At 50.7% G+C, this 24,853-nt stretch overlaps 10 protein-coding genes across 10 annotated transcripts; 6 read left to right on the top strand and 4 right to left on the bottom strand.

Moving 5' to 3' along the window:
- Positions 1-1,724: 1,724 nt before the first annotated feature.
- Positions 1,725-2,855, top strand: J7T55_003873 (uncharacterized protein; the record flags this gene model as incomplete). Its single annotated transcript, XM_053143224.1, has 1 exon — positions 1,725-2,855. One exon carries the CDS (start codon positions 1,725-1,727, stop codon positions 2,853-2,855), a length of 1,131 nt encoding a protein of 376 aa, XP_052994116.1.
- Positions 2,856-5,121: 2,266 nt separating this feature from the next.
- J7T55_003874 (uncharacterized protein) lies at positions 5,122-6,537 on the top strand (the record flags this gene model as incomplete). The annotated part of the gene is made up of 1 exon (XM_053143225.1): positions 5,122-6,537. One exon carries the CDS (start codon positions 5,122-5,124, stop codon positions 6,535-6,537), a length of 1,416 nt encoding a protein of 471 aa, XP_052994117.1.
- A 404-nt stretch (positions 6,538-6,941) lies between these two features.
- On the bottom strand, positions 6,942-7,801 carry J7T55_003875 (glycoside hydrolase; the record flags this gene model as incomplete). Its single annotated transcript, XM_053143226.1, has 2 exons — positions 6,942-7,230; positions 7,314-7,801. 2 exons carry the CDS (start codon positions 7,799-7,801, stop codon positions 6,942-6,944), a joined length of 777 nt encoding a protein of 258 aa, XP_052994118.1.
- A 2,399-nt stretch (positions 7,802-10,200) lies between these two features.
- J7T55_003876 (uncharacterized protein) lies at positions 10,201-11,147 on the top strand (the record flags this gene model as incomplete). Its single annotated transcript, XM_053143228.1, has 3 exons — positions 10,201-10,635; positions 10,690-10,864; positions 11,101-11,147. The coding sequence occupies 3 exons, from the start codon at positions 10,201-10,203 to the stop codon at positions 11,145-11,147; spliced, it is 657 nt and encodes a 218-aa protein (XP_052994119.1).
- Positions 11,148-11,229: 82 nt separating this feature from the next.
- J7T55_003877 (uncharacterized protein) lies at positions 11,230-15,563 on the bottom strand (the record flags this gene model as incomplete). The annotated part of the gene is made up of 6 exons (XM_053143229.1): positions 11,230-11,736; positions 11,789-11,910; positions 11,990-12,678; positions 13,052-13,074; positions 13,684-15,350; positions 15,554-15,563. The coding sequence occupies 6 exons, from the start codon at positions 15,561-15,563 to the stop codon at positions 11,230-11,232; spliced, it is 3,018 nt and encodes a 1,005-aa protein (XP_052994120.1).
- A 1,646-nt stretch (positions 15,564-17,209) lies between these two features.
- J7T55_003878 (FAD-binding domain-containing protein) lies at positions 17,210-18,857 on the top strand (the record flags this gene model as incomplete). The annotated part of the gene is made up of 3 exons (XM_053143230.1): positions 17,210-17,702; positions 17,752-18,256; positions 18,335-18,857. The coding sequence occupies 3 exons, from the start codon at positions 17,210-17,212 to the stop codon at positions 18,855-18,857; spliced, it is 1,521 nt and encodes a 506-aa protein (XP_052994121.1).
- Positions 18,858-18,902: 45 nt separating this feature from the next.
- J7T55_003879 (uncharacterized protein) lies at positions 18,903-19,691 on the bottom strand (the record flags this gene model as incomplete). The annotated part of the gene is made up of 1 exon (XM_053143231.1): positions 18,903-19,691. The coding sequence occupies one exon, from the start codon at positions 19,689-19,691 to the stop codon at positions 18,903-18,905; it is 789 nt and encodes a 262-aa protein (XP_052994122.1).
- Positions 19,692-19,895: 204 nt separating this feature from the next.
- Positions 19,896-20,414, top strand: J7T55_003880 (uncharacterized protein; the record flags this gene model as incomplete). The annotated part of the gene is made up of 2 exons (XM_053143232.1): positions 19,896-20,022; positions 20,260-20,414. The coding sequence occupies 2 exons, from the start codon at positions 19,896-19,898 to the stop codon at positions 20,412-20,414; spliced, it is 282 nt and encodes a 93-aa protein (XP_052994123.1).
- A 129-nt stretch (positions 20,415-20,543) lies between these two features.
- On the bottom strand, positions 20,544-21,970 carry J7T55_003881 (fungal specific transcription factor; the record flags this gene model as incomplete). Its single annotated transcript, XM_053143233.1, has 5 exons — positions 20,544-20,775; positions 20,838-21,535; positions 21,591-21,665; positions 21,732-21,856; positions 21,907-21,970. The coding sequence occupies 5 exons, from the start codon at positions 21,968-21,970 to the stop codon at positions 20,544-20,546; spliced, it is 1,194 nt and encodes a 397-aa protein (XP_052994124.1).
- Positions 21,971-23,540: 1,570 nt separating this feature from the next.
- Positions 23,541-24,755, top strand: J7T55_003882 (isoflavone reductase; the record flags this gene model as incomplete). Its single annotated transcript, XM_053143234.1, has 5 exons — positions 23,541-23,639; positions 23,717-24,001; positions 24,082-24,138; positions 24,222-24,416; positions 24,483-24,755. The coding sequence occupies 5 exons, from the start codon at positions 23,541-23,543 to the stop codon at positions 24,753-24,755; spliced, it is 909 nt and encodes a 302-aa protein (XP_052994125.1).
- Positions 24,756-24,853: the final 98 nt, after the last annotated feature.

Consider the following 24,853-nt stretch of genomic DNA (forward strand, 5'->3'; position numbering starts at 1 on the left):
TTCGGCAATTGAGGCGTAGAAGACCGCGAGTAACTGCCGGGACTAGACATGTTGGGTGGATCGAAATATTGCGCGGAGATCACCGCACTTCAGCTAGAGCACGTCACATTAAGCTAGCAGTCCCGATCGAAACTGCCTCTACCGGCTTCAGAGCAATAGCAGCAATACTGTACATGTAGTGCAAAGTTGACTTAAAGGACATGGAGACTGTTTTGATCAGCAGAGAAATGTTCCGACGCTGGGTTCCTGCGTCGTAGGGCGCTTGTGGGTCGTGGCTCGATGACGCCGATCAGAAGCATGAGCCTCCAAACTTACTGTCACCATTGGCACCTCGAAATGCCATCTACTGGTAAAAAAGTGGCTTGACAGCAGGCCCTGCACGTCAGATGCAGGTACGGATGCAAGGTGAGATCACGCGAATCCGGGGCATTGGATCGCGCTGGCCCGAGGGCTTGCAGACAGGCCTGGCCTGGCTGGGGGCCGAGACAAGAAAGACGGGTGCGGTGGCAGCCCTTGGCCTGGGACCAGGTCGACCCCTGAACTCCTGAAATAACATGATAGACAGGCCAGCGAAGCCGGTTAGACTGGCCGCCAACACAGCAGGTAAGTGCCTAGGTCAAGTGAAGCGCGGGACGGAGCGACTGGCAGGTGAAGCAGAAGCGGTCTCTTGTGCAAGCGAGATTCTGAAGGGGTGAAGGCTTGGCCGCGTCCTCGTCCTCATCCGGGCCGGAGAGTCGTCGACATCGACATGACAACGAGACAGGTAGATAGACTATCCATCTACGTACATCCGTAAATAATCAGAGCAGATAGTTACCCAGGCAGTCAATGTGTATCGGCATCTGCAGTGTCGCTCAATATTTCAGCTGCGAGTTTAAACTCTCGAATGCTGCAGCTGGGCGCAGATCACTTGTCTCAACTCGTGCATTCACTGGCAGACAGCCCGATCGTCAGGGGTCTCCCATTCCGGGACAAATAAATGGAGAAAACGCCATCGCTTCCACGGTGGGCCGAAATTGAGCTGAGCCCGACCCTGGGATCTACCTTTGATTAACCTGAAACCGTGCGAGCACGTTGCAAACAAGCAGACTGGCAGACGGTGGCAGAGGACGGCCTGGAGGGCCAGGGAAAAAAAGCTTGGGCCAGGACTGAAGCATGAAAATAATTACGCCGTCGCCAACGTTGCTGGGGGCGGGTTCTTCTGTTTGGCTGATGGATTTGAGATTTTGATTGCATGACTTCCGCTCCATTCGGCCCCCCCTGAATCCATTCTCCATCCATCCTTCCAAGGTTCCGTTCCGTTCCTGCGCACGCAAACACTTCTCTCTCATGCACCTGTCTGTCCGTTCCCGTCGTAGCATCACCATCACCATCACGCCCTGACTTGAATCCGGGCACCAATCTTGATCTTCACATCCGGATGCCATGAGGCATTTCAGTTTTCTGCATACGCAATAGCAGTAACCCACACTCCTTTTTTCCTCTCTGAATCGCAAACCGCATTGCATCTCATTGTGTCTACTCTTTCCCGCCCTTGCGCAACCCTACGCTCCTTTCCTTGCGTTTACGTTTACCCCTGAATCGTGTCCGTCCATCTATTCCTCCGTGAATATCGATCGAGACGAGATCTCCGACACGAATCCTAGGAAAACAAAGATTAGAAGACAACATAATCCACCATACCACAGCGCAGCACAGCACATGTAAGGGTTGACGACGCAGAAATGTCTTCCCAAACCCGTGTCAGATCCCGCTCGTCCGTCGAGCACATCTTCGACCTGGTCGAAGGTCTCGACGAGGACCAGCTGCACAACCTGCTGCACGAGCTCAACAGCTCCACCGAAACCAATGTGCCCGTGTCCAAGGGCGTCGAGTACTTTGAGGAGCAACGCCGAGCCCGAGCAGAAGCAAAAGTCCTGCGCCCGACGCCCTCCTTCCTGAACTCACCGCACGAGCCCGTCGACTGGCCGCGTCAGAAACCCAGGCCTGTGAGCGGCTCGCAATGGCGACAGAGCATGCGTGTCGTGTCGACGCCCTACGGTAACCTGGGGAGGCACCAGACTGAGCCCATCAGCCCTCCACTAACCGCCAGCCCACCATCGAGCCCGCCGCTCAGCCCGCCCAGCACCGAGAGCCCACTCAGCCCGAGGCGGACAGTCACCACGCCCATACTGCCCATGGAGAAGTCGGCCAAACACGAGATCGAGTCACTCCCGCTGCAGAGGCCACTCAGCCCACCGAGACACGACGACGACGGACGAGAGCGCGAGTCACGGCCATCGCTGCACGAATTCGGCGGCTTCAGCTTCGGCTTCGACGGTGCCGCCGGACCCTCAGAGCCGGAAACACCACATCAGCCCAAGAAGGAAGTACGCCCAGTCAGCCCACTCTCGTCGCAGCAGCAGGGCGGCACACCTCCTCCACCACGCGCCGACTTCAACAGGATCAGCACCATGCCGCTGCCCAGCTTCGCCAGCGGCTCGGCGATGGATATGCTGCACGACCTGCCGCGGCCGCGCACGTCGACGGGCGACGCCGCCACGACCGCCAACTCCTTCAAGCCCCGCGCGTTCCGCCGCATCAGCAGGCCGCAGTTCCTCTCGCCCGTCAACATCCCCACGCCCGACGCCCTCGCCGAGCGCCTGTCGGAGTACTTCTTCGACGGACCGTCGTCGCCGCCCGCGGCCCCCGCGAACTTCTCAGCATTCCCGACAAGCTCCCGGCCGTCCGAGCCCGAGCTCTCGATGGAGCAGATGCTCAAGGAGCCGCAGGCGCCGCGGAGCAAGCTCGTCTTTGGGCGGGTGGAGAAGGAGGTGCCGAATGTCGGCATCTTTGAGGTCCTGACGGAAGGCTAGGCTCGGGTGCTGGGTGGGCCATCTCGGACCCGAGGTTGCACTGGTGGAACGACGAAGCTTTGAGGGAACCGGGAAGTGGAGGAGGGCACAGATGGGAGAGGACGGTTTTGCGGCTTGGCGAAGGCCGAACCCCCCCAAATCACCCACCGAATTGATTTGATCAGTACTGCGTTTTAATCTGCATGCATCGCATGGCGTTGGTGTCTTTTTTTGTCACATGGAGCAGGCTTCATTGCCCATATCTTCCGCTTTATATTTGTTTTTTGTGTGTGTCCGTCTGTCTGGGAAGAAAGAAAAGAGACCTGTTTCGCTTCGTTTCGCTTCGTGGGTTCAAGGGTTCGCCAGTCAGTCAGTCGTACAGTTCGTACATATCGGTCTGCGTGGGCGGCCTGAATTGCCGTCCCACACAGGCTCGGGCCTCTCGGTCAACCGTCAATGACATTGGATAACGTTGAGATTTATTCGTGTCCGCCAGATGTTCTCATTTTCTGAGCACAGTTGGTGGTACGTGATTACCCATCTGGAGAGCGCAATGTAGTGTGGATGGACTTTATTGCTGAGGACCGATCCATCATTGCACCTCGTGAGCGGCCTGCTTTGTTCGTTCACTTTTCAAAAACGATGTGTCCGATCTCGCTGTCTGGCGCAATTGTACAAAGGTCTTGCATGCTATGACGTCCAACCAATTACCACTTCAATTGAACCATGCCTCTATGCATGGCTGAGCCTGCTGCACGGTTGTCTCAACGACGGGACCAACACACAGGCGGGCCATGGCTAGTGCTCAACTAGTTCACATTTCCAGGCGCGGATATTTGACGGGAATCATAACCTCCCGATTGAATTGCGTCCAAGTCGTCTCCGTTCGCAGCGCGTTGGACCTTGTTGTCCTTCTGCTGTATACCCTTTTGTATTGCTTGTGTGTCTTTCCCTTGCGAATGGTGAGTTCAACCCTCTCAGGGCTTTCATCACCCAGCTTGTGTCCTGCTATCGTGTGCATTAGTCTGAGCCCCGCCTTGCGAGAGACGATGAAGTCGACAGTGTAGTCTGCGGTAGGTTGAGTGCTCTGACGCCACACTGTCAGGGTAGCGTGAAACACAAATGTACTTCTTTTCTTGCTTGTTAGATATGAAAACGATGAATGTGCCTCGAGAGCCTTCTCCGCTTTTACCGATAGTAGAAATCTCTTAATTAATTGGGGGGGAAGCACCAGCTATTGATGTGAAACTATCGTCTTTCATAAAAGCTGGGCTCCTCACGCCCGAAGATTTTGGCTGAACGCCTTCAGATGCAAGTGAAAACAGAGACTATTTATAAGCCCCCTACGTTGTGCCTCAGCACGTAAAGTGAACGTCATGGCATGGAAGCTGAGCGGTGTGAATTCCTGAGCGATGCTGCTTGGTTTACTGTTTGTTTATTGTTGATTTTTTAATTTAAGAAAGTAAACAAAATAAAAATGTAAGAGGCTAATCAAATAGAGGCTTGTCATGTACTGCGAAAGTGCAAAAGTTGACGATATTGAAGGTCGAGAGCCTGAACGCCATTTGGCTTGCGGCTGCACATATGTTCCCGTCACTTTATTTGGCCCTTCACAGCATGCTTCTCGGTCCAGTCGTTCTAGTAAGATGGTAATGACCAGATTTTGATTGAAAAGGGCCAGATCTGATCAACGGTTTTCTAGGTATTGGCCACCTTCTGCGTGCACACCAGCACGAGCATGGTCTAGTTATGATCCAGATCGAGGATACTACGGTCTCCAGGGCCATGGAAATATTTCCCGGAAGAAAAAAAACAAGTTTTAATCTAGTTTGAGGAATTTTCTAGTGTCTTTGGGAATCTATAACAGGTCATGCGGGCTGCTTGTTGATAACGGATGGCTTGGATAATGGCCTTATTGTCTTACCTTCTTTCTTTTCCCCTGTTTTCATTCTATGCAATACCTCCGCTGAAACGTAGTAGAGTCATCTATAGCAAAGTGTACCATCCATCACGGTTCTCAAATTTTCAAGTGGCGCATATACTGGAACTAGGGCTCAGTAGATAGCCTGGACCAAGAAAATTGCGTGTAAATATTATGGACAAAATGAGTCCCCTGAGGGTTCATATAACGCACCATTCTGTACTCGGTCAGGTTTTCCGCCCCGAGTCTATCATCTTCGGATAGAATCTGCATTCTGCTACCATGAAATCTCGTCAATCTTTTTTAGTCTCAGTATCAGCATCACTTCTCGTCGCCGCAATCGGTGCATATTGCTCGCGAGAAACCATGGGCGCTATGGACACCGAAAAGATCATCAAAGATCCGCAGAGCCGGCAACTGCTTGGATTTCCAGAGGAGATCCTTATACAAATATTTCAAGCGGTCCATGACACACCCCCCGATTCCAACCGCCAGAATGATGAAGAGAGGGCTCGTTACGATCAGGGCACTCGAGATATCCAGAGTATTCGACTTACGTGCCGGAAATTCAATAGACTCAGCTCGGAGTTTCTCATCAAATTTGTCGGGGTGGACATTAGCGAGAACTCCCTTACTCGGCTCCAGTCAATAATGGAACAACCCGCAATCTGCAAAGGTGTTAGGATGATCCGCATTCGGCTGCTGGCATACGACCCTTTCTTGCACAGAAACCAGTTCGCATATGTGCATGAGATGGTTAGACATTTGGAACTTTACAGCCCTTTGATGAAAAAGGACGCTCGTCTGCTCGCCAACTATTACATTGAAGCTTGGCGAACAGGCAGGTGGACGGGAATTCGACACCTATTCGCAGGACTAGGAATTCATCACGAGCTATACAGCCTGCGGTACTGCGAGCAACATTTTGTTTCACAGCAAAAATTTCTTGCCGTTGTTTTGAATGCATTGCAAAGGAGCAAGCAGAAGCTGAGAATCGAAATTACCGATTGCAACGACTTTGGGCGACAATACCAGCAAACAATACGTCGGGCTACCATATACAACCTCCTTTCCACGATTGCGAGACCTCGAGGTTCCACATGGCTACAACTTCACAGATTCCATCCCCACGCCTCTCGAAGCTTCGAGTGGATGATTCCTTCACTTCTGGCGGCCTTTAATGATCCCAGTATTCACATCTCGGAACTACACTTCGAAATCACCAGAACCAGGCGACCACAGCCAATGGCTTTTTCTGAGGAAATGTCGAGATCGATTCAACTGGCATTGCAAGATTTGCAAAAGTTCAAATACACCAGCCATGCTTACCCCGGGAACAGGTTGCCTGAACCAGATATGAAGTGCCAACTTTATTCCTGTCTTCCACCCAAATCACTGAAAGAGCTGTGTCTGCGGCGCGTCGAGCTCGAACCGCAACGGCAGTGGTCCAATCTGCAGAAAATTGCGCTCATGGAAGTCCAGTTCGATGTCGAGAGGCTCGCCAGTCTGTTGCAACCAATTGAGCCTCACACAGCCGCCATCCGCCTGAGGAAATGCAGGCTTTCGGAAGGCTCATGGGCCGACGTCATAGACCTCTTGAGGGTCAAGCAACGAGAAGCCGTTCTGATATCGCCCATGGGGCAGGAAGTGATCTGGATGTCGCCAGAGAACCGCAACTATCTCTTTGTGCACCTCCCGGACTGGCACGACGGTAACAGCAAGGCAGAGCAGTACGTCCGAGGATGGATCAATGACAACCCTATTCGCCAGCATGATGGGTAGTCGGTGGTACAATGGACACAGGACAGACTACCGATTTTGTACTCGTGCTGCAGCGCCGGGTAGTATTGGTCAACGTCGTTGGTATATCGAGCGAGGCCGGTAATTAGTCATGGAGAGAAAAAAAACACTGGGACCAAGCCCTTTTTGTACGTCAGCCTGTTTACTATGATAGGCTCCCAACTTTACAATTTGATGAGACCAAGTTAGTTACAAAATTGTTCCTTTGGGGGATTGAGCCTGGGTATATTTATGCCGGGGGATTGACCAAGAATTCACGAAGAACCTAGACTAGCTAGGCAGTGCGGGGGACCTGAGGTCGAATCGTCAAATGTACCATAATAGCGTGTACGCATATATATACATGAAAGAGAAATGCCAAGTACTTTATGAGCCTTCGAAATATCTCAAGGGTTGTAACTCGTGACACTCAGATACTGGACGTCGAAGTAAGTAGTGGTCGTGGGTCCGGGAGAGCCGCTGGATCCAAGCATTTGGTAGTCAATGATCAGGTTGAACGGCGCTCCAACCATCTTTGCCCCGTACTGCGTCGTGATGAGCGTGCCATCCATGTAGAAGTTAATCTTCACCGTCGTCCCATCAGACTCAGCGCGCAGCTCTGCGAGAATCGTACGCCACGCGGTCGTGGGCGAGGGGTAAGTCACATCCACGGCCTTGACCTCTGAGCTTGTGTTGCTATATTTCTGCGCATTAGCGACCTGAGATTTTTGTCACGGCTGAGAAGGTGTCTCAGGAGCGATGTGGAGTCCTAGACCTACAAGGTATTGAAGCTGATCTTGCCAGTGCCTTTCCACTCGGCCAGATCAATCTCTGGAGGCCAGCTATTGGCTCCATTGAGCCAGAAAGCAGGCCAGGTACCCTTAGCAACGGGTGCCACGAAGTTGGCCTTGAAGTCGAGACCGCCGCCTTTCTGAACCGTGAACTTCTGCTTCGCATATACTGTTCCACTGTTGTAAGACAGCTTGCTGTTGCCCGATTGTGGCCCAGTGTAGTCCGACTTGAGCTGCAGGTAGGCGTTGTGAATAATGCTGACTTGTGCCTTGGACATCAGTGCGGCACCGTTGTGTGTGTCGCCCCATGGGTAGTTGTAGTTGAAATAGGACTCAAAAGTCTCGGTGGAGCTGAAGCTGGTGTCTGGGATGAGGGTGGTCGCTCGTTTCTTCAGCTCACGCTCGTGGAGTGGGCTGGAGGGCGAGGCAGCAGTGAGGCCGGCCAGGAAGGCGACGAAGAGGCTAGAGATCATCATGGTGGATGCTTGGAGAAGCCGCCTTAGAAGAAGACTCTCACTTTAGTGGAATGTTATAAGATCTGGCGAGGCGAGACAATGCAGGGATTCTCCGCGCTGTCCAAGATTAAGAATGCCCCAAGAGATGCGATGAACTGCCAGGCGCCGAATATTGTAATTCGACGAGCTTGCTCACATATTTATCAGTGCCTGTGGGCGTGGACCAGAAGTACTGGAAACAAAGTTTCATTTACATGAACCTACGGAGGCAGGGATCGTCAAGACGAAAGGGGTAGCCCGCGCGCGCCATTGGAGGACAAAAGTGACCCCATGGTGCCCACCTGGAGCTGGACCAGCATGGTGGTAGGCGCGAGGTGTCGTGTTTAAACGAGCTTCTCTAAGCCGCAACGGCAGTCGGCTTCGAATCATGTGGTTCAATAAGGTTCAAGGTGGTATTTTGCCGATCACTGCTCCACGAGCACCGTATTTTGAGTTCCATCATGTTTCCCATTCGGCCCGCCTCGGACCATACCGAATTGCTCCAAGCCAATGCCAAACATCATTGTAGGTATGCATGCCAGTTCAAGTCATTGTAGTCGAGCCTTTCAGTGGAATTTCATCACTTGCATGAACCGGTATGATCCGGGACGGGGCATCGAGGAGTCTAAAAGCGTGGGACGGAGTGAAGTTTGGGGTGGGCAGATGGGCAACACAACGGCTGAGGATGCTGTCAGTGTGAAAAAGAGGGTCCATGTTTCAAGCTTTCCGGGGTTGACCGCCTTAGCTTCTTCCCGGCTTGAGTATTGACTTGAGGTAGCACCCCTGAACTGAGCTTCCAAATTTATCGCCAGCTGAAAAGCTTGGTTTTGCTTTAAATGTTATAATTGTATTCACAGTGACGCTGGCCGGCTATCATTGAACGCTCGTGAAATCCTTGCTGGAATAGTGGAAGACCCGGATCACGCGGACATCCTGAAGTAGCAACGGTCATTACTCATATAATGCTTTATAATGCTACGGTGTCTAAGACTGCAGGTGGTGTGGGTTTCTAGCGCCTTGATCTACCACTTATGCCCCATACAAGGGAGGTCGTTTATCCAAGCACAACATGAAGCTACTGACGATTGGAGAAGACAGCCGGCCCCGATATACCCGCACTTGGTTCGGTGCACGGGTATTTGGATAAATATGGTGACCAGGATTGGGTCTAATCATCTATAGTTCTAAGTCCACCGCGGGACAAGTTTTGGACAACGTCAGCTCTAAAGTTGCATGGCTCAAATTGGCCGAGCTGCCAACTCTAACAATCAGTAGAACGAGACATACATTTGAATCTGTGGCTCCAATCGAGTCGCCTCACTGGCCGGACATATCACCAGTACAACAAATGACGCGGTATGGTTTCCACAAGCTGCTAGGTTGGGACAGAAAGGTACGGAAAGGGATATTCACTCGGGGTAGGGCTTTCACAACCGATCAAAGGCCTTGAATTCCAATATTGTTGACGCTTTAAGTGCACAGCGTAGCACCTCTCAACATTCCCGAAGTCGAGTCATCATTTTATTTGCATTCCGTCGATTTCACTGGGCATCAGTTGCAGACTGCTGAATACACCGATTCTCCCGGATCCGAGCTCATATCCCTGACACCGAGACCAACCATTTGATAGCGAAGCGTATTCAAGCTCTTTAATGTCTGAAAAGGAAATATTTTTTTTTCTTTTTCGCAGCAGTCTTTAGGAGCTTCTCGAGCAGCCTCGTCCACAGCTCTAAATTCATCTCCACACTGCTTGGATCATCATCTGACTTTCCGGACGCCAATTATCTGACTTGGCAAAGTGACTTGCTCACTTGCCAACTTGCCAATAACAAGGCCAGAGTCATGAGATTAGATCGGAAATGTTGTCGAATTGTGGTTCTCCTGTTTCCTTCATCATGAATTGCATCATCATGAGCAGTAGGGTATGCTGGGAGCAAGGACTGCTAGCAAGTCATAGAGTCTGGTGATAACGTTCACTAATTCCTCACTGATGTGGTGCAGGATTGAAGCTGGGAGACTTTTAAAGAGAACATCAGGCTTTATGAAGGATAGGTTGATGGACTTGGGAGGCTTTACTCGTCAGGGTGCACCTTGACATTCTCTATATCCCAATGGCAACCAGGTAGCTCCTACTTACCTGCCAGCCTGAGGATTCAATGTGCATGCATTTTGGGAGCACCAAACGAGTGACTTGTCAGCGGGGAGAGTCGAACTCAGACGATTCACAAAGATTGTGACAGGCTACCTGCTCCAGTCACTTAACCACTGCTCTCGTCTCGCGTTATGTTTCCATGCTATTTAAACGTCTCCAAATGCGCCGCGATGGTTTTCGAAAGCTTTCCATCTTCACACTTATCAGCTTATTTCTATCAACAGACAACATGAGTTCAGTGTACAGTCTTCCAAACCGTCAAAACTTTGAGGAAATACCTTTGAGAAACCTCAATCGAACGCAGCAGACCGAGTGGCCTGTGTATCAAGCCATGCAGACAGAAGGTAGAAGAAAGTGGATGACCATCATTATCCTCGCTATTTTGGCGTTCATCCTCGCTGCTTCAACCGCAACCTTGGGGGCGCTCTTGAGCAAATGTGAACACTCACTACAGACCCCACAGAATGACACATCTCAGACACCAGGGAATGATACAGCATCCACACCCGTCACCATCACTACCACGAAGATCGCAACAGTTCCAAGTACGACAACAACCAAGACCGTACCCCCAGCGACGCAGACCGCTGTACACACTGTGACCGAAGTGTCTTATGTGACCACAGAATTCACGAAGTCTTCAGTCTTAACTACCAGTGTTACAGTGAGCCAGACCAAGGATCCCCATGACGGACAACGCTGTACTAACAACCAAAAGTATGGAGGTCAGGAACTTCACGACCTTAATAACGATTACGATCTCCTGATGGTCGACGCTCTGGAATTTGCGGTGAGCAACGGCCTGGATCTTGGAGGTGACGAGTACATGGACGTCGCGATGAGGAGCATATTCTTATGTTCGAGCAGTGATTCCATCGAGCTCGTAGAAGCTTGTGAGTCCGGCTATGATCATGGTGATGGAGGCATTTCGTGCAACTCTGGGGGCACTTACCCAACTACATCTGCCAAACCTCTCAGACTACTGAAAAAGCCACGACCACAACCCAGAGTTTAAGAGGATTTATGTACGTAGAAGGTAGGCGGTAAAATAGGTGTGGTACTACGATTGTTTCAGATGTCTCGGACTGGCTCCCAGGGCTCAGGACACATTCAAAATATTTTTACGTAGTCATCGCCGACTCTGTCCTGGTGGTGACCTCGTCACCTACCGGTTGATCGAAATACAAATTCAAAATATAAGAAATAATATGTCTTGATCCGTCCGCCATTTTTCCAGTGGAATGTTTCGTCTATTACATTACGCAGTTGTGTAGATGCCATTCTTCTCGTGTGAGACCACCCTCAGGAACTCCGCTTCTACATCATGCTCTGTTAACCAGGTCATATCTGGCCTATTTGCGATACGGCTTCTCATTTCCGCATCAGTCTCTTTCTTTTCCCCATCCTTTCCATTGACCCCGGTCCATCTTTTTTTCTGCGCGGCGCCATGGACTAGATCTAAGACACGCGTCACAAGCGGCCGGCGCGTCTCGTCGTAGAGTGTTAGAGCCTTTCCTAGAAGCTCTTGAGTAGGCTTGCCTTCCTGTGGCCACACATGAGCTAGTGCAAGTGTCAAGGCGTATGCGTCGTTGATAGCCAGCGATCCTCCTGCTGCGAAGGCTCCGCCATGAGTATGTCCAGCGTCACCAAGCAGGGCGACCCGGCCCTCGAAGACGAGGCTGGAAAGAGCTGTGCCGGCGTGGTTGGGGTATGTCTTTGTGTACGGCACAGCGTTGACTATGGATTCCACTACAGGGTTCCATCCCTGCTTTGAGAGTCAGCAGCTGAGTCGAGAATTTGGGAGCATTTAGAATTACTCTGTATAGGCTCCTGAGAAACTCCACGTCACCTGGACCACTCCATTTAGCGTTGCGGTACGGACTACTTGGATCTTCAGGGTCGGCAATGTAACTGCCAACTACAGTATACTGGTTCTTTCCTGGATATGAACATTCAGCATTGAACAACCTTTATCACCGTCGCGTAGAAAGAGAGAGAGAAAGAGGAAGGTTCCGTACCTAGCCTCGAAGCGAACAGAGTCCTCTCATGGCCAACCCAGAAGACGGCATCATCAGGTAAACCATCGATATGGTCGACCAAGGACACATCAAATGCCGATCGAAACGCAACCTGACCAGTCCACTTCAGCTCGTGCTGGGACGCAAAGGCTTGCCTCACTTTCGAATGTATCCCATCTGCCCCGAGGACCAAGTCGGCCTCGATCTTATCACCTTTCTCAAAGATGATGACAGCGGGAGTCCCTTCTCTCTCGATCGTAACTTCGGCGATCCTAACCCCTAATCTAATCTCGACACCGCCGGCCTCCTTTACAGCCTGCACCAAAGCCGCTTGCAGATGTGCCCTGTGGAATCGGCCCATGAGGTGCCTCTCCTTGACCTCGCTTCTCACCTCATCGTGCCCCAGCTCTTCATTTGTCGACCAATGCCGGTAGATCATGGGCCATTGACCTCGCTGCCGGAACGAGATAGACCCATCAAGTGCTGCATCTACGCCGAGTTTATCTAGGATGCGCAGTCCGCTCGGGTTGAGACCAATACTGGCGCCGATCTCACGGAGCTCGGTGGCTTTTTCATAAATGGTGATTTGGATGAGTTGATTAGGGAGCAGCCTGCGGACCGAGAGTGCAGCTGCCAGGCCTGCGATGCCGGCACCGATGATAGCGATACGGAATGGGTCGCCGGCCATTCTGTTGACAACTCAAGTGACGCTGTTGGTGTATTTACAGTGCACAGGATGATCTCGACTTGTATCGTAGGATGAGTCCCGAATGACTTCTTCCGGTCTCTGGAAGGAGTGGTTCTCTATTAGTGATCTTGGCCATCTTGTATTACTACTATGCGGCTCCAACGACGCGTATTATAAAGTTTCGTGCGGCAGCTCCGACCCGGCCGACCAGTGGGGGCACAGCAAAATATGCGAACCACTTTCACCTTGGCGCCATTTACGAGGCGACTGACGTGCTAGACTCCTTTGCAAATAACGCACTTTGCGTCTCTTTATGAGCCAGACGGCGACTGATTGAGACTTGACGACGGTGGTCTGGCTGCACAAGTTCTTACAATAGCATGCCAAAGCCAGAGCACTAACCAGACCCGTCAGTTGGCTCACAAAACACCATAAAGTTGATTTTCACCCACAAATAATGCATTTCACGCGAAGAGCTACCAAGTTTCTCAAGGTTCTACCTCCTAATTAATGTCGTAAGCCGTAACGCATAGATGAATAGTGAGTCAGTTGTTCTCTGGATCATCAAATGCTTCGTCATCACTTGCACATTTACGAACTTTTTACCGATATTCTGGGAAGCCGAATAAATATGTGCGCCAGGCAGGCCTTGAATGCCTATCTGTCTACTAAATTATTATCGAGCAACACTAAAAACAAGACTAGAGACGCGAAATTTTCAGCATATGAGAAAATCGCGATGCTCCCTTCTCATATATAGTTGTCTCAGAAACTGGCGCTGGATAAACTTCTCCCTCATCAAGTTGCACATAGGAAGTGAATCCCGCATGTACTCAAGATGAGACTCAAGCTCTCTTAAACCACTCTCAATATCGACTTCATTCGCCCTGAGAACCCCGAGTATGGAAGATGCATCAGTATCGAGCAATAGTCCAAGGGCATTCATCGTGCCAACTTGCCGCAAAGAAATACCACAATTAGTCAGTAAAGAAAGCAAATACCTCACTTTACCGACAATGACCTCAAAATTCTCCACAGGCGGAAGTGAACCATCGCTAGTGCCTTCAGCTTGCCTGGGATCAGAGGGCTGTGTCTCTGGCAGAGATTGGTCCGGCCAAATCTCCATCCTGATCTCAGCTAGAGCCCGAAATGCCTCGGGCCAGGAGACTGCTTCCAATTCTGAAATCATTCTGTTCCAAAGGGCCAAGTCCTGCCATCGATCGAGATAAATTGAAACCTTCTTGAGAGTGTGTTCCAAGCCAGCAGAGTCCATTTCCGCCTCTGGGTAGTGGCTTATGTGGTCGACCCACTGCGCGTATCGTCTCCTATCTACTGCTAACAATGGAGAGGACACAACTATCGTTTCAGTGCCCACCGTATCTGAGGAAGGGCTGTGCGAAACATTTGTGAACCTCGAATGCGCCCAGGAATCCAGGAAGAGAAACTCTTGCTGATCGAAAGTAACTAGACGGGAGACGAGCTCATCACCTCTGTAGCTAGGCGCATGAGGAGATGCTCTTTGCGACTGGAATCCCTCACCATCATTCCATGCCACAGCGATAGCGAGGCCGCACACCGCCACTATGCGGTACACTCCGGGAAGTGCATCTATTGGTCTCAGGAGGAGAAAGTCGTCACAATTTGGTACCTCCACAATCCAGTCATCCTGTAAGGCGAAGGAATGGGACGGGTCGGACCCGTCACGCGCAGCGTAAATGGCCCATTTCACAGCGGATGTAGATGGAGTGAGAATGACGGAGTTAGATCGAATGTGGCAGAATTTGAGAGCTCCTAATCCTCGGTCATACCGGAGCACGGGGTATGCTTCCACCAGTAGAGCTCCGGTTCCCTGCAGCACTCGAAATGAGAACCCTTTGCGTCTGCTGTAGTTCAAGGACGTATGGCTTGCACTCCTCGGTCTGATTGTGTCGTAGTATCTAAGCGTCTCATCCCTGTCTGTAGAGAAAGTGTCACGCTTTTGATCCTCACGAAACTGTCTGTCGATATCATCCGCGAAATTAGGTCTATTGGAACTGGTCCACGAAGGCACCCACGAGGGTGAGCCTGGCACCGGACCGGAATATTCCCATTTATCCTCGTAAGCTGCCTGTTTCAATATATTGCCTTGCCCATGTCGAGTTAGAAAATAGGCTGCTATGCCGATATTTATTTCAGCTGCGGACTTTGAGTAGTCGGCGGCTAACCCTTCCAAATGAGCACCCTGCACCAGGCCCAGTAGCGCAAAGACTTTGTCTTTGGAGTCCGCTGCAAGGCAGCTCGAGGTCTCATTGAGAAGGGTTGAGAAACCGTGGAAGTCTTCTATGGGGAGGATCTTTCGCAACCGGAGCCATGACGGGATATTGAATGCTCTGTTGGATTTGTTGGGTTCAACTAAGCGGGCCTTGAGCAGAGATTGAAGGGGTATGGAGGAGTTTCCCAGGACGACTTCTGCCTCTTTTGACAATAGAATTTCCTGGACAACCCATACGCGAGACCAGTATGGCCGATCGAAAAGAGCACGAACAGCCATTTCATCTCTCCAAGCGTCCCAGGTGACATCCCCTTGGGTGCCGCTGTAGAACACGTTCTCGCTCGTCTTTTTCAAGAGACGGGCATCTGGGGTCTCCTCATCGTCACCGAGAAATACTGTGACCGACGATGCCCGGGAGTAGACTATGGTATCTGGAGTCAGCGACTAAAGCGCCAAAGCAGAAGCTTTTAAAACAAGGGGGAAAATAATTCGCCCATCATATGTCCATGGTGTCTCTGAATCTATATCCTGACAAAATGTTCTGAGGAAAGTAATAAGAAGGAAACCACGGATAGCAGATATCTCTTTCTTGAAAGGTTTAAAATTACATCCGGAGGCTGCTTACTATCACGCATCAACCCAACCTGATGTGATTTCTCGCTTGTGCTGAGCTGATCCATACACACGGAGTCGACCCATAGTATCTTTATCTCATGCACAGAGCGGATTCGCCGTAAAGCTGCTGCGCAATTCGAGGTAATGGGAAGGGGTGTCCATAAGTTGCCCAGAAATATTTCTTCACTCAGACTGCGGCTGCCATCTGCGTTGGCCCAGGTATAAGAGAGTGCCGTGTAAATTGGGCGCGTAGATAGGCTCGTAGTCACTAAAGTGCCATGAAGAACCTCATCATGTGTGAGCTTTGAGGGCGATAGATACAGCAAGCGTATTTCGTCAACGCCTGTGAGCGGGTCGTAAATCACGGACTTCGTGTCGTTTGTTGTTTTACTTGGATGTTCCTTCTGGCCTTGTTCGGCGCCTTTGTGATCGTAACTTGTCCCGAGATTAAGCTTCTCTAGCAGATCACCATGGCTGCCAGTGCCAGAAGGTCTAGGGCTTGTCTCACTATTGTTCTCTCGGCTCTGATTAAAACGTTGTTGCCGCTGCTGTTGTTCCTCCAGGATTCTCCCCAGTTGCTTCAAGGTGCCTCTTATACTGGCGTCTTCAACCTCATCAGGACGAGAAAACTCAATTGTAGGTGGCCAGTCTAGATTTAAGTTGGCGGAAGTCTCTTCACTTTGTGACTGGCCTTTGTGAAGTTCGCCGAAGTTGTACGTCTCATCGCGGCTGTAAAAGGACCCACAGCTCAAGCAAGTGGGCATCGCGTCAATGACTATTACATCTGCTCTTCGGCAGCTTACTTCATGCCAGTTTTCCATGTTGGTCAGTGAGGCTGGTAGCTCATTATCGGTAGAATCAAGGGGTTTGCCGCTTGTTGAGCATGTTCTTGGTGATATTTAATCGGTCGGTGAAGTCAGACGGGGACTGGATACGATGTGTATAGATGACGTGAGCCCTGCACGTGCGGGGTAAAGTCGATAAAGATGATAAGGTATAACAGTTGGTTTCCTACAAGCGGATAGATGTGCAAGCAGTCATCGTGCACCCATATCTGTAAACAGTGCATCTCATAACCTCAGTAATGCCAGCCCAACTGACACGTTTAGAATCTGAACCGCTATAACGTAATATCTAACAGGGCAACAATAATTAGGAGTGGAAAGGCTCGTATTCAGGTAAGACGGAAGGATTAAGTCCAAATGAATTAACACAATCCTTTCGTCTGATTTTTAATGATCATTTACTTTGAGCAACGTACTTTTACCAATAGCAGGCTCTCCTCCCCGGTCAAGTGCATAACACGATTATCGCCAAGGCTCTTCAATAGGTCTTTGTCTCACTTGACTAACTTTTGCCCATGTATTTTTCGTTATGCTGATGAGCTATTGCTCAAGTGCGTTAGATACTTGATCCATGGCGTTTCTCAGCCTTCGCTTGACGCCGTACTAACTTATTTTCTTTGTGTGAATGTAAGCTTATGCCGTGGCGCCTAGCCTCGCTTCGCAAACCTCTCGGTGACCCCAGAAGTGGCGACGAGGCTTAGACAGATCGCAGGCAGACATCTTCTGTATAAATATTGAAGCGACCGTCGCATAAATTATGTAGCTAAAGCTGTCTCACTCTAAACTAAGTCCTGAAACGTTCATCAAAATACATTCCCATCATGTTGTATTTGTCTTTTGTGCCCGTGCTGGCGCTCTTGTTGTCTGGAGTGACCGCCGAGTACACATCCACTGCCTCAACTTGTAGTGCCTTAGCCGAAAAGCTTCCAGAGCTAGTATTCTTTCCGGACAGCAACACTTACAATGCATCCATCGCCTCGTACCCATGGCGACAAACCCAGCTCCATCCCAACTGCGTCGTTCAGCCAATCACAGCCACGGATGTCGCAGCTGCTGTTACCGTCCTTCGCGAGGACGGGGCCAAGTTCGCCTTGAGGGGAGGAGGACACAGCATTAACGTGGGCTTCAACAACATTCAAAACGGTGTCACAATTAGCCTTGAAAGGATGAACAAGGTCGAGTTGGAGGGAGATGTTGCCCAGGTTGGCGCAGGGACCACGGGCCAGCAGCTGTACGAACAATTGGAACTGTACGGCATGTCTGCATTGGGACCAAGGCTTGGGGGAGTAGGAGTGGCAGGTTTCACTACCGGAGGTACGTTCACATATTAGTACTCTGTTGACAGCGTCACTGACAGAAGCAGGGGCTATCTCGTTCTCCGGTCCCGAGCGAGGATGGGCAGCTGATTCAATTCTCAACGTTGAAATCGTCCTAGCCGACTCATCAATTATCAACGCAAACTCCACTTCTCATGCTGACCTGCTCGCTGCTGTCAAGGGTGGCCAGTCTAATTTTGGAATCATCACACGCTTCGACCTGCAGGCTTTCCCAGCCCGTCCGGTTTGGGGAGGTCTCATCAACTATGAAGCTGAACAGGACAAGTCTCTCATCACGGCTTTCAGCGAGTTTAAGAAACCCGAGAACTACGATCCATACGCAGCCGGATGGATTTCGTACCAGTACAATGGCACCAACGGCAAGCTCATTCCTGGGTCATCGATGTGGTACAGCAGAGCCGACGAAGCTCCGGGAGCTCTGGGCCGCATCACTAATATCGGACCTCACTCTTTGGACCTTACACAGGTGGCACTGCCATCTGCACACTCCAAAGCGGCGAATGACGGGTTTAAGTCAGGTGGCCTCTACCGGTGAGTATTCATAGACATTCATCATCATCTCAAGTGCGCATCGTTACTAGATAGCAGAATGATCTGACATTAGAACAGTACAATCTGGACGACGCTGTCCTTCCACATTTCGCCCACAATCCTACACCGCATCTACGATCATTGGCTCACCAACATACCTGCCGTGACCGAGGCCAATTCCATCGGAACGGATCATCCCTTTTCGGAGCTGTACATTCAGTCAGGCATGCCGCGTCCATGCGAGTCCACCAACTCATCCGCACTTCCCAATGGCCTCGGCTGGCCTCCAGTACCTTCATCGAACGCTGGTCATCCCTGGAAAGACGTCGTAGTCTTCCAGCTGTGCCTGAGCTGGCAGGATGAGCGTGCCACAAATGGGCTCGAGGACGCAGCCAAGAAGATGATTGCTGAGTTTGAAGGTATGATCCGGGACGAGGGATTGGAGACTGAATGGTTTTATATGAACTATGCGGCAGACTGGCAGGATGTCATCGGCGGATATGGGGCCGAGACGAAGGAGATGCTGCAGAATGTTGCGAAGGAGTATGATCCTGAAGGCCTTTGGCAAACGCAGCTGGAGGGCGGTTTCAAGGTCTTCTAATACCTAGACACCAAAATAGTAATGTTTGACAAGGCAGTCTGCAGTTCAAGAACGGCCTTTGTTCCTGACCGGAATATCCTCTACTGCCATTCTCCGTGCAATCCTCTTCATTGCGGCGTCTCTTTTCTCGGTTTTATCTCGCCGATGGGACTCAGCAGCTGGGCCAAGCACTTCCAGCAGAGCCATGTTGGGCATGCCAAATTGTCCTGTCAGTGGCCAGGGCCGTCGGTCATACCGCCCGTTCCGAATCGCCACGTTGTCGTCGGTATACTTTTTCAGTTCCTCTGGCGTCCCCTTCTCGGACTGGCGGCTCTGGTGTTCCAAGACCTTGATGAGGTCGACGAACACAGTGCTGTCGGGCAGCTCGATGCCAAACTTCTCAATCGAATTGAGTGAGTCGCGCAGATCGTGACTGACAACGCAGATGGACACGTATTGGGAGTATAGCTCAGAGAATATCTCTCGTACTTTGGCAACTGCGTCATCGTGGTATAGCGAGAATTCTTCGCGACAGTCGTACATGCCATGCCACGGCCTCGGCCGGAGCCTCTTGTTTTCCTTTGTCTTTTCCAGGACGGTGATGATCTTCTTGCAAATTTGCCGCGTAGGGTGCCGCTCGCCAGTCTTTGACCCCCAGACGGGGTTCCCCGCTGGCGACAGTATGTCCAGGTCGATTAGCGGCATGCCCGGAAGGTCAGGCCCGGTCGGCTCGCACGCCACAATGACAACTTTCTCGCTCTTCCAGCAGTCTGCAAGTTTGACGTTTTCATTTACGCAGTCTTCGACTCTTCGCAACTCGCCCTTTGTGAGGAGGTGTGGTTGAGGCTGCGCCATTGCTTTGCCGCAAGATTTTCGGGTTTAGATCGTGTGCGTTTAATTGGTAAGGTAATGTTTTTGATATTGAAAAACAGAAGTTTCTACCGCAGTGAGATGGGCTTCTCAAGTCAAGTATTGTGTTCTCAGCATGAACTGCATTTATGGAATAGCTGTGACCATGGCTGTAACATATTATGTCTGTCGCGGGGCTTTGACCAGGGCATGAGTCACTCGGTAATGCACTCAGCGTATGCGGTAGTGTCGCAGCCACAAAACCAAGATCTGTTCCTGGCTGATATCACAGGCATTGCGGGCATGAGCAGGGCAACATGTCGCCGGCTGAACGTCGGTAAGGGTCATCGCCTCAGCGGTTCTCACTCCGCCATCACTACTACTCTAGCGACTTGTACATCTGGCATATACACCGGTGCATATATCCACTTTTCATTGGCGCCTCGCTCATGAATCATGTCCCTAGCCCTCGGCCAGGATTGAGGCAAAGAAGCGGAGGGAGAGCACTTCAACGCCACACTCAAGCAGCATTCGCCGGCGACAAGTTCCGACGACCATTTTTGGAAACAATTAGATCGCGAGAACTTCGGCAACCTATTCGGTCAATTCTCGCCCGTATCCTACCGCATAGAAGCCATGAGTCGTCTGCTATCAGTAGCTGCAGGCGACGACGGCTTCCAGTACGTCGATTCGCAAGTGCAAGGTCCATCTGTACGGACACGCCGATGAAAGTGTTTCACACAGCCAGACGGGCTGTTTTCACGCATGGCGGAGTTGCGCATCACATCGATTTCAGAAATGAGCTGCAGCACATCCTGCCCACTAGAAATGTGACTACAATTGCAATGCTCTTAGACATCACTCTTGCCCGAACTCGTGCGGCGGTGCCACGGCTTCCTTAGCAATTTTGTACATAATGACAAGTGCATCAGACGCCGACTTGTCTTCATGTTGAGGATCGTCTGTTTCAAAACTATCAAGAGCACTTCTCAAGAGCTGGACGTCCCTTTGGGCCCCAGAAGTTCGCTTGTTCAGCATTATATGTATGAGTAGGCTGTCCAAATTCCAGCCGATTTGACTGAGAGGCCGTCTTTTCATATTGAATCACATCAGTACTATGCAACCATAAAGACACATGAAGCCGGTACTCACTGCGCTAAGGGATGGTTGTAGTCGAGGCGCTTAGCCAAAGCAAGTAGCTCTCTCACTGCGCCTGCACACTGGCCCACTGCAGCTGCTGACTGGTCGCGAACGGCAGGGTCGCTGAAGAGCAGGGGATGGGTGAAGATGGAGGAGTATATAGCAATTACAGTCTGAAAGTAGATCCAATGTATATCCGTGATTTGAATCTGTTGGAGATTACCAGGCTCTGTGGGTCTTGCTGGCGGTATTATTGACGTCGGTAGGCTGTCCTTCCATTGTCGAAGCTGTTCAAGTAATCGATTACTTGTATCTAGGAACTCTTCACTAGACTTCGTGTAAGAAGATGGTGATCGAAGCCCCTCCCATGCTCTGTTTTGGATCCTGGCCACGGCAACTTGCTCTCGCAAGCAGTTGACCGTTGTGCCTCCAGGCAGGCAGATGATGCCCAGGCAATCTTCCGAACGCTTATCAGGCAAGCAAACAATGAGGCTTTCAGTGAGAAGCGGTGGTTTTCCAAGCCTTAGGGATAGGTCTTGATCCAAAATATAGGTACGATACAGGAGCCGGCTCTTCTGCAGATCTTGTGCGGATGTGGGGGCTGCACTGGAAAGGGTCGCGTGGTAACCGGCCAGTAGAACCATTTGCGCAGTCGATCCCAAGATCATCGACGCTGTGGAGCTTCTAGAAGTTGACGTGAGGTAGGTGGCCTGGATAAGAAATAACGTCAATATCTACAGCGCCTCGGTGTTAGAATGAGCATACCATTAAGAGCAACGCACCAATGTTAATACTATCGGGCACTTCCATCAAGATATCCGGCAGCATTCGGAGAGCGTTCTGGAAAAGTTTGTCCGATGCCCTGTTTTGTGCATCATCCGTCATCCATAAAGCACATGCACAAACCATATTCACAGCGGCATGCCCGCCCGATCTAGAAGGCTGTGTTCTGTCAAAATGATGTTGGAACACAGTCGTTATCTCATCGGTTTCGAAAAAAGAGAAAATGTTGTTAAAGTGCTTGAGAAAGGCTAAGTGGACTTCATTAGAGTGTGTCGAAGAATGGGACGTAGGCTCTCACTTCTCAGGCAATGCATCGCAGCGTCGGCAGCAGGAGACGGATAGTCAGGGCGGTCAGCGAGCATCGTCGTGGGCGAAAATGTCGATGGTTTCTCGGCGCACAATTTACTGAAGCTGTGACTTCCGAGCATGTAGTCGACGCACTTGATGTGTTCGGGATTAAAGATGGCGCAGGAGCCTTGGACTGATCAGCGGCAAGCTTCTGTGGAGGTATAGCGAGATATGCCCTGTATTACAACCCACTTTGAAATTTGAATCTAGGGACATGTGGACTCGGCAACGACACTCTTGCAATGGGAATCGCGTCACGAAGTATCAACCGATATAGAATGTCTGGATGGATTATGTAGGACTCCTCGAACAGATTATCGAATCCGAGATGGGCCAAGGGAGACAGATGAAGGGGCTTCCGTTGCAGCTGGCCAGCTGTCGTGGTATTAGACAGCAAATTGCCAACCATCTGTTCGTCCTGCTCCGTGATTCGAGCCACATCACCACGAGATCTAGTTGGAAGACGGAGATCAGCGTCGGGTGCGAACCTGCAAGCACACAGAGACTTACTTCCGGTTAGTGGGTGCGCGGAGTCTAGCGTGCGAATACGCACAATCCAGGCGTCGCGACGTACAGGCCGAGCATGCAGGCAGTCTGGAATCACATTTGACCTATGTTTCAATTAGCGGGGACGCCTGGAAATGGTGGTTTGTAGTACAACCTTTCGCATTCGACAAGGAGTACAAGCCCATCGGGACCGTTCTCCCAAACCCGCTGACCGCTGAGCAATATTCCCACTCATCATATCGGATGTCATCGGGGTTAGAGCTCAGGGGCTGGTCAGCATGCTGTTGTTCCGGAGACGTGTCTATCTTGTCCCGGGGAGGATAGAGCGATTGCGAAGAAGGCTATCATCATGGCCGGGACCCTCACTAGGTTGTTTGGGCTTAGCTGCTTAGTAATGAGGTTAGAGGCTCCGACAGCGTTTATACTTCAAAGACCCCACAGATGTTCCGGCGCTCCCCTTTGCAGCCTGATCAAAAAAGCGTTGTTTCCAAATACCCTGTGAAAACACCAATACCTATGACTTGAAATAATGAATTGTACGAGTTGCTACTTATGATATGTCAATATTTCATGATTCCGGTACAGTCAGTATAGACTGCTGTCTTCAGAGAGGCGGTTGAAAATTCATCAGGATCTGAGTTTCTGGTGGCTTTGTACTTAGCTGTAAGTCAGATAGTGCCGTTACGCGGGTCCTAAGCCATGGTCTTTGAATCGGGCTCCCTGTCCCTCCGCTGTCGATTGTTCCGGCATCCGACTCCCCGAACCCCCGGACCGGTAACCTCTAAGCTCCGTGCTTGGAATGATCGGACACATAGGGTCCTTATTCCGACTCTGTACTACCGGACCACCTGTCAATGTCGCGACGCATCAATGAGTATTGATTAGACGATCATTGATTGTGCCGAGGAAACCACCATTACGCCAGGAGACTGGATCGATTCTATTTTCAGGTATAGCAGAAAAGATGTTTATAAATGTGACAGGCCCGCTCGAGTACTTTTTGTTCAGTCCCGCCGACAATGTAGATTTTCAGTTACTGCCATCGTCTGATCAGTTTGATTTCTGGCACACACCATAATGTCTTCGGAAGGCATCAAAGTTGCAATTTTCGGCGCCGCCGGCGAATCGGCCGGGCGAATACTAAGCGGGTTGCTCGAATCGAAGACTCCTATATATGTGAGTTTCCTCATACTGACATATGCGTACGAGACCATCTCTGCCAACGGAACCTGATCTGATATTGAATGGTGTAGAAAGTGACTGCTTTGGCCCGGTCTGCATCGTCCTCGAAGCCGGTCTACACGGAGTTGGCCGCGCAAGGCGTCAACGTCGTCGCTGTTGACTTAAATGGGCCGGAAGCGGAACTTGTATCAGCGTTGCAGGGGCAAGATGTAATCATTGCGTCGGTTCCTCCCAATGCCCTGGAGTCCCAACTGCCTTTGATCCGCGCCGCCAAGCTTGCCAACGTCAAACGTTTCATACCCAGCGCTTTCGCCATGGCTATCACCCCAAACGGTGTCAGCACCGTTCAAAAGGAAGTATGTCATCGCCCCAAGAATGAGAGGAAATGTGCTTGTATTTTTAGTTTCTGTGTGTACATTTTCTGACACAACTGCAGAAAGAGGAGATTTACGCGGAGCTCGCGGCTTCTGGACTGTCCTACACAATAATCGATGTCGGCTGGTGGTATAACGGATTCATTCCCAAGATACCCTCGGGAAAGACAGACCATGCTATTGCTCTCCCTGATTCATCCAGAATCTAGTTCCTGGGGACGGAGAAATGAAGACATACGTGGTTGACAACGAAGACGTTGGGAATTTTGTCGCTCGTATCATCGCAGACCCCAGGACGATCAATAAGAGAGTAATGGCTGCAGGAGCGAGCTTATCTTTCAACGAGATGTTCGGCATCGCCGAGGAGTTGACAGGGGAGAAAGCTCTCCGCAAATACGTACGTCTTCCAGAATCTTTCAGCCTTCAGAAACCATCAGGCCAACCATTAACATGCGTCCTCCAGGCTTCGGCGGATGAGCTCAAAAGCATGATCGACGATATTAGCTCCAAGAGTCAAAATGATCCAAGCAATTATTTTCTCCTCGTGGGCAAGTTCTGGTTGGAGTATTACTACTCGTCTTTCATTGATGGCGACAACAGTCCCGAGGGAGCGAAGCGTCTAGGCTACATTCTTGCCACTGATCTCTACCCTGATATGAACCCACGTTGCTTCAAGGACTTTTTCAAAGATATCCTGGCTAAAAGGAGACGGCTTCCTTATTCCGATAGGTTTTAATTTTATTTACCCATTCTCGGCCGCCAGTGACCTAAAGTTTTGTTTTGGTGGTTCCGGTTTTACATCAGCAGAAGTGCATACGTTTGGCAAATATGCAT

The sequence above is a fragment of the Diaporthe amygdali genome (assembly GCF_026229845.1).
Source record: "Diaporthe amygdali strain CAA958 chromosome Unknown NODE_13_length_1014660_cov_65_381101, whole genome shotgun sequence".
Taxonomy (NCBI): domain Eukaryota; kingdom Fungi; phylum Ascomycota; class Sordariomycetes; order Diaporthales; family Diaporthaceae; genus Diaporthe; species Diaporthe amygdali.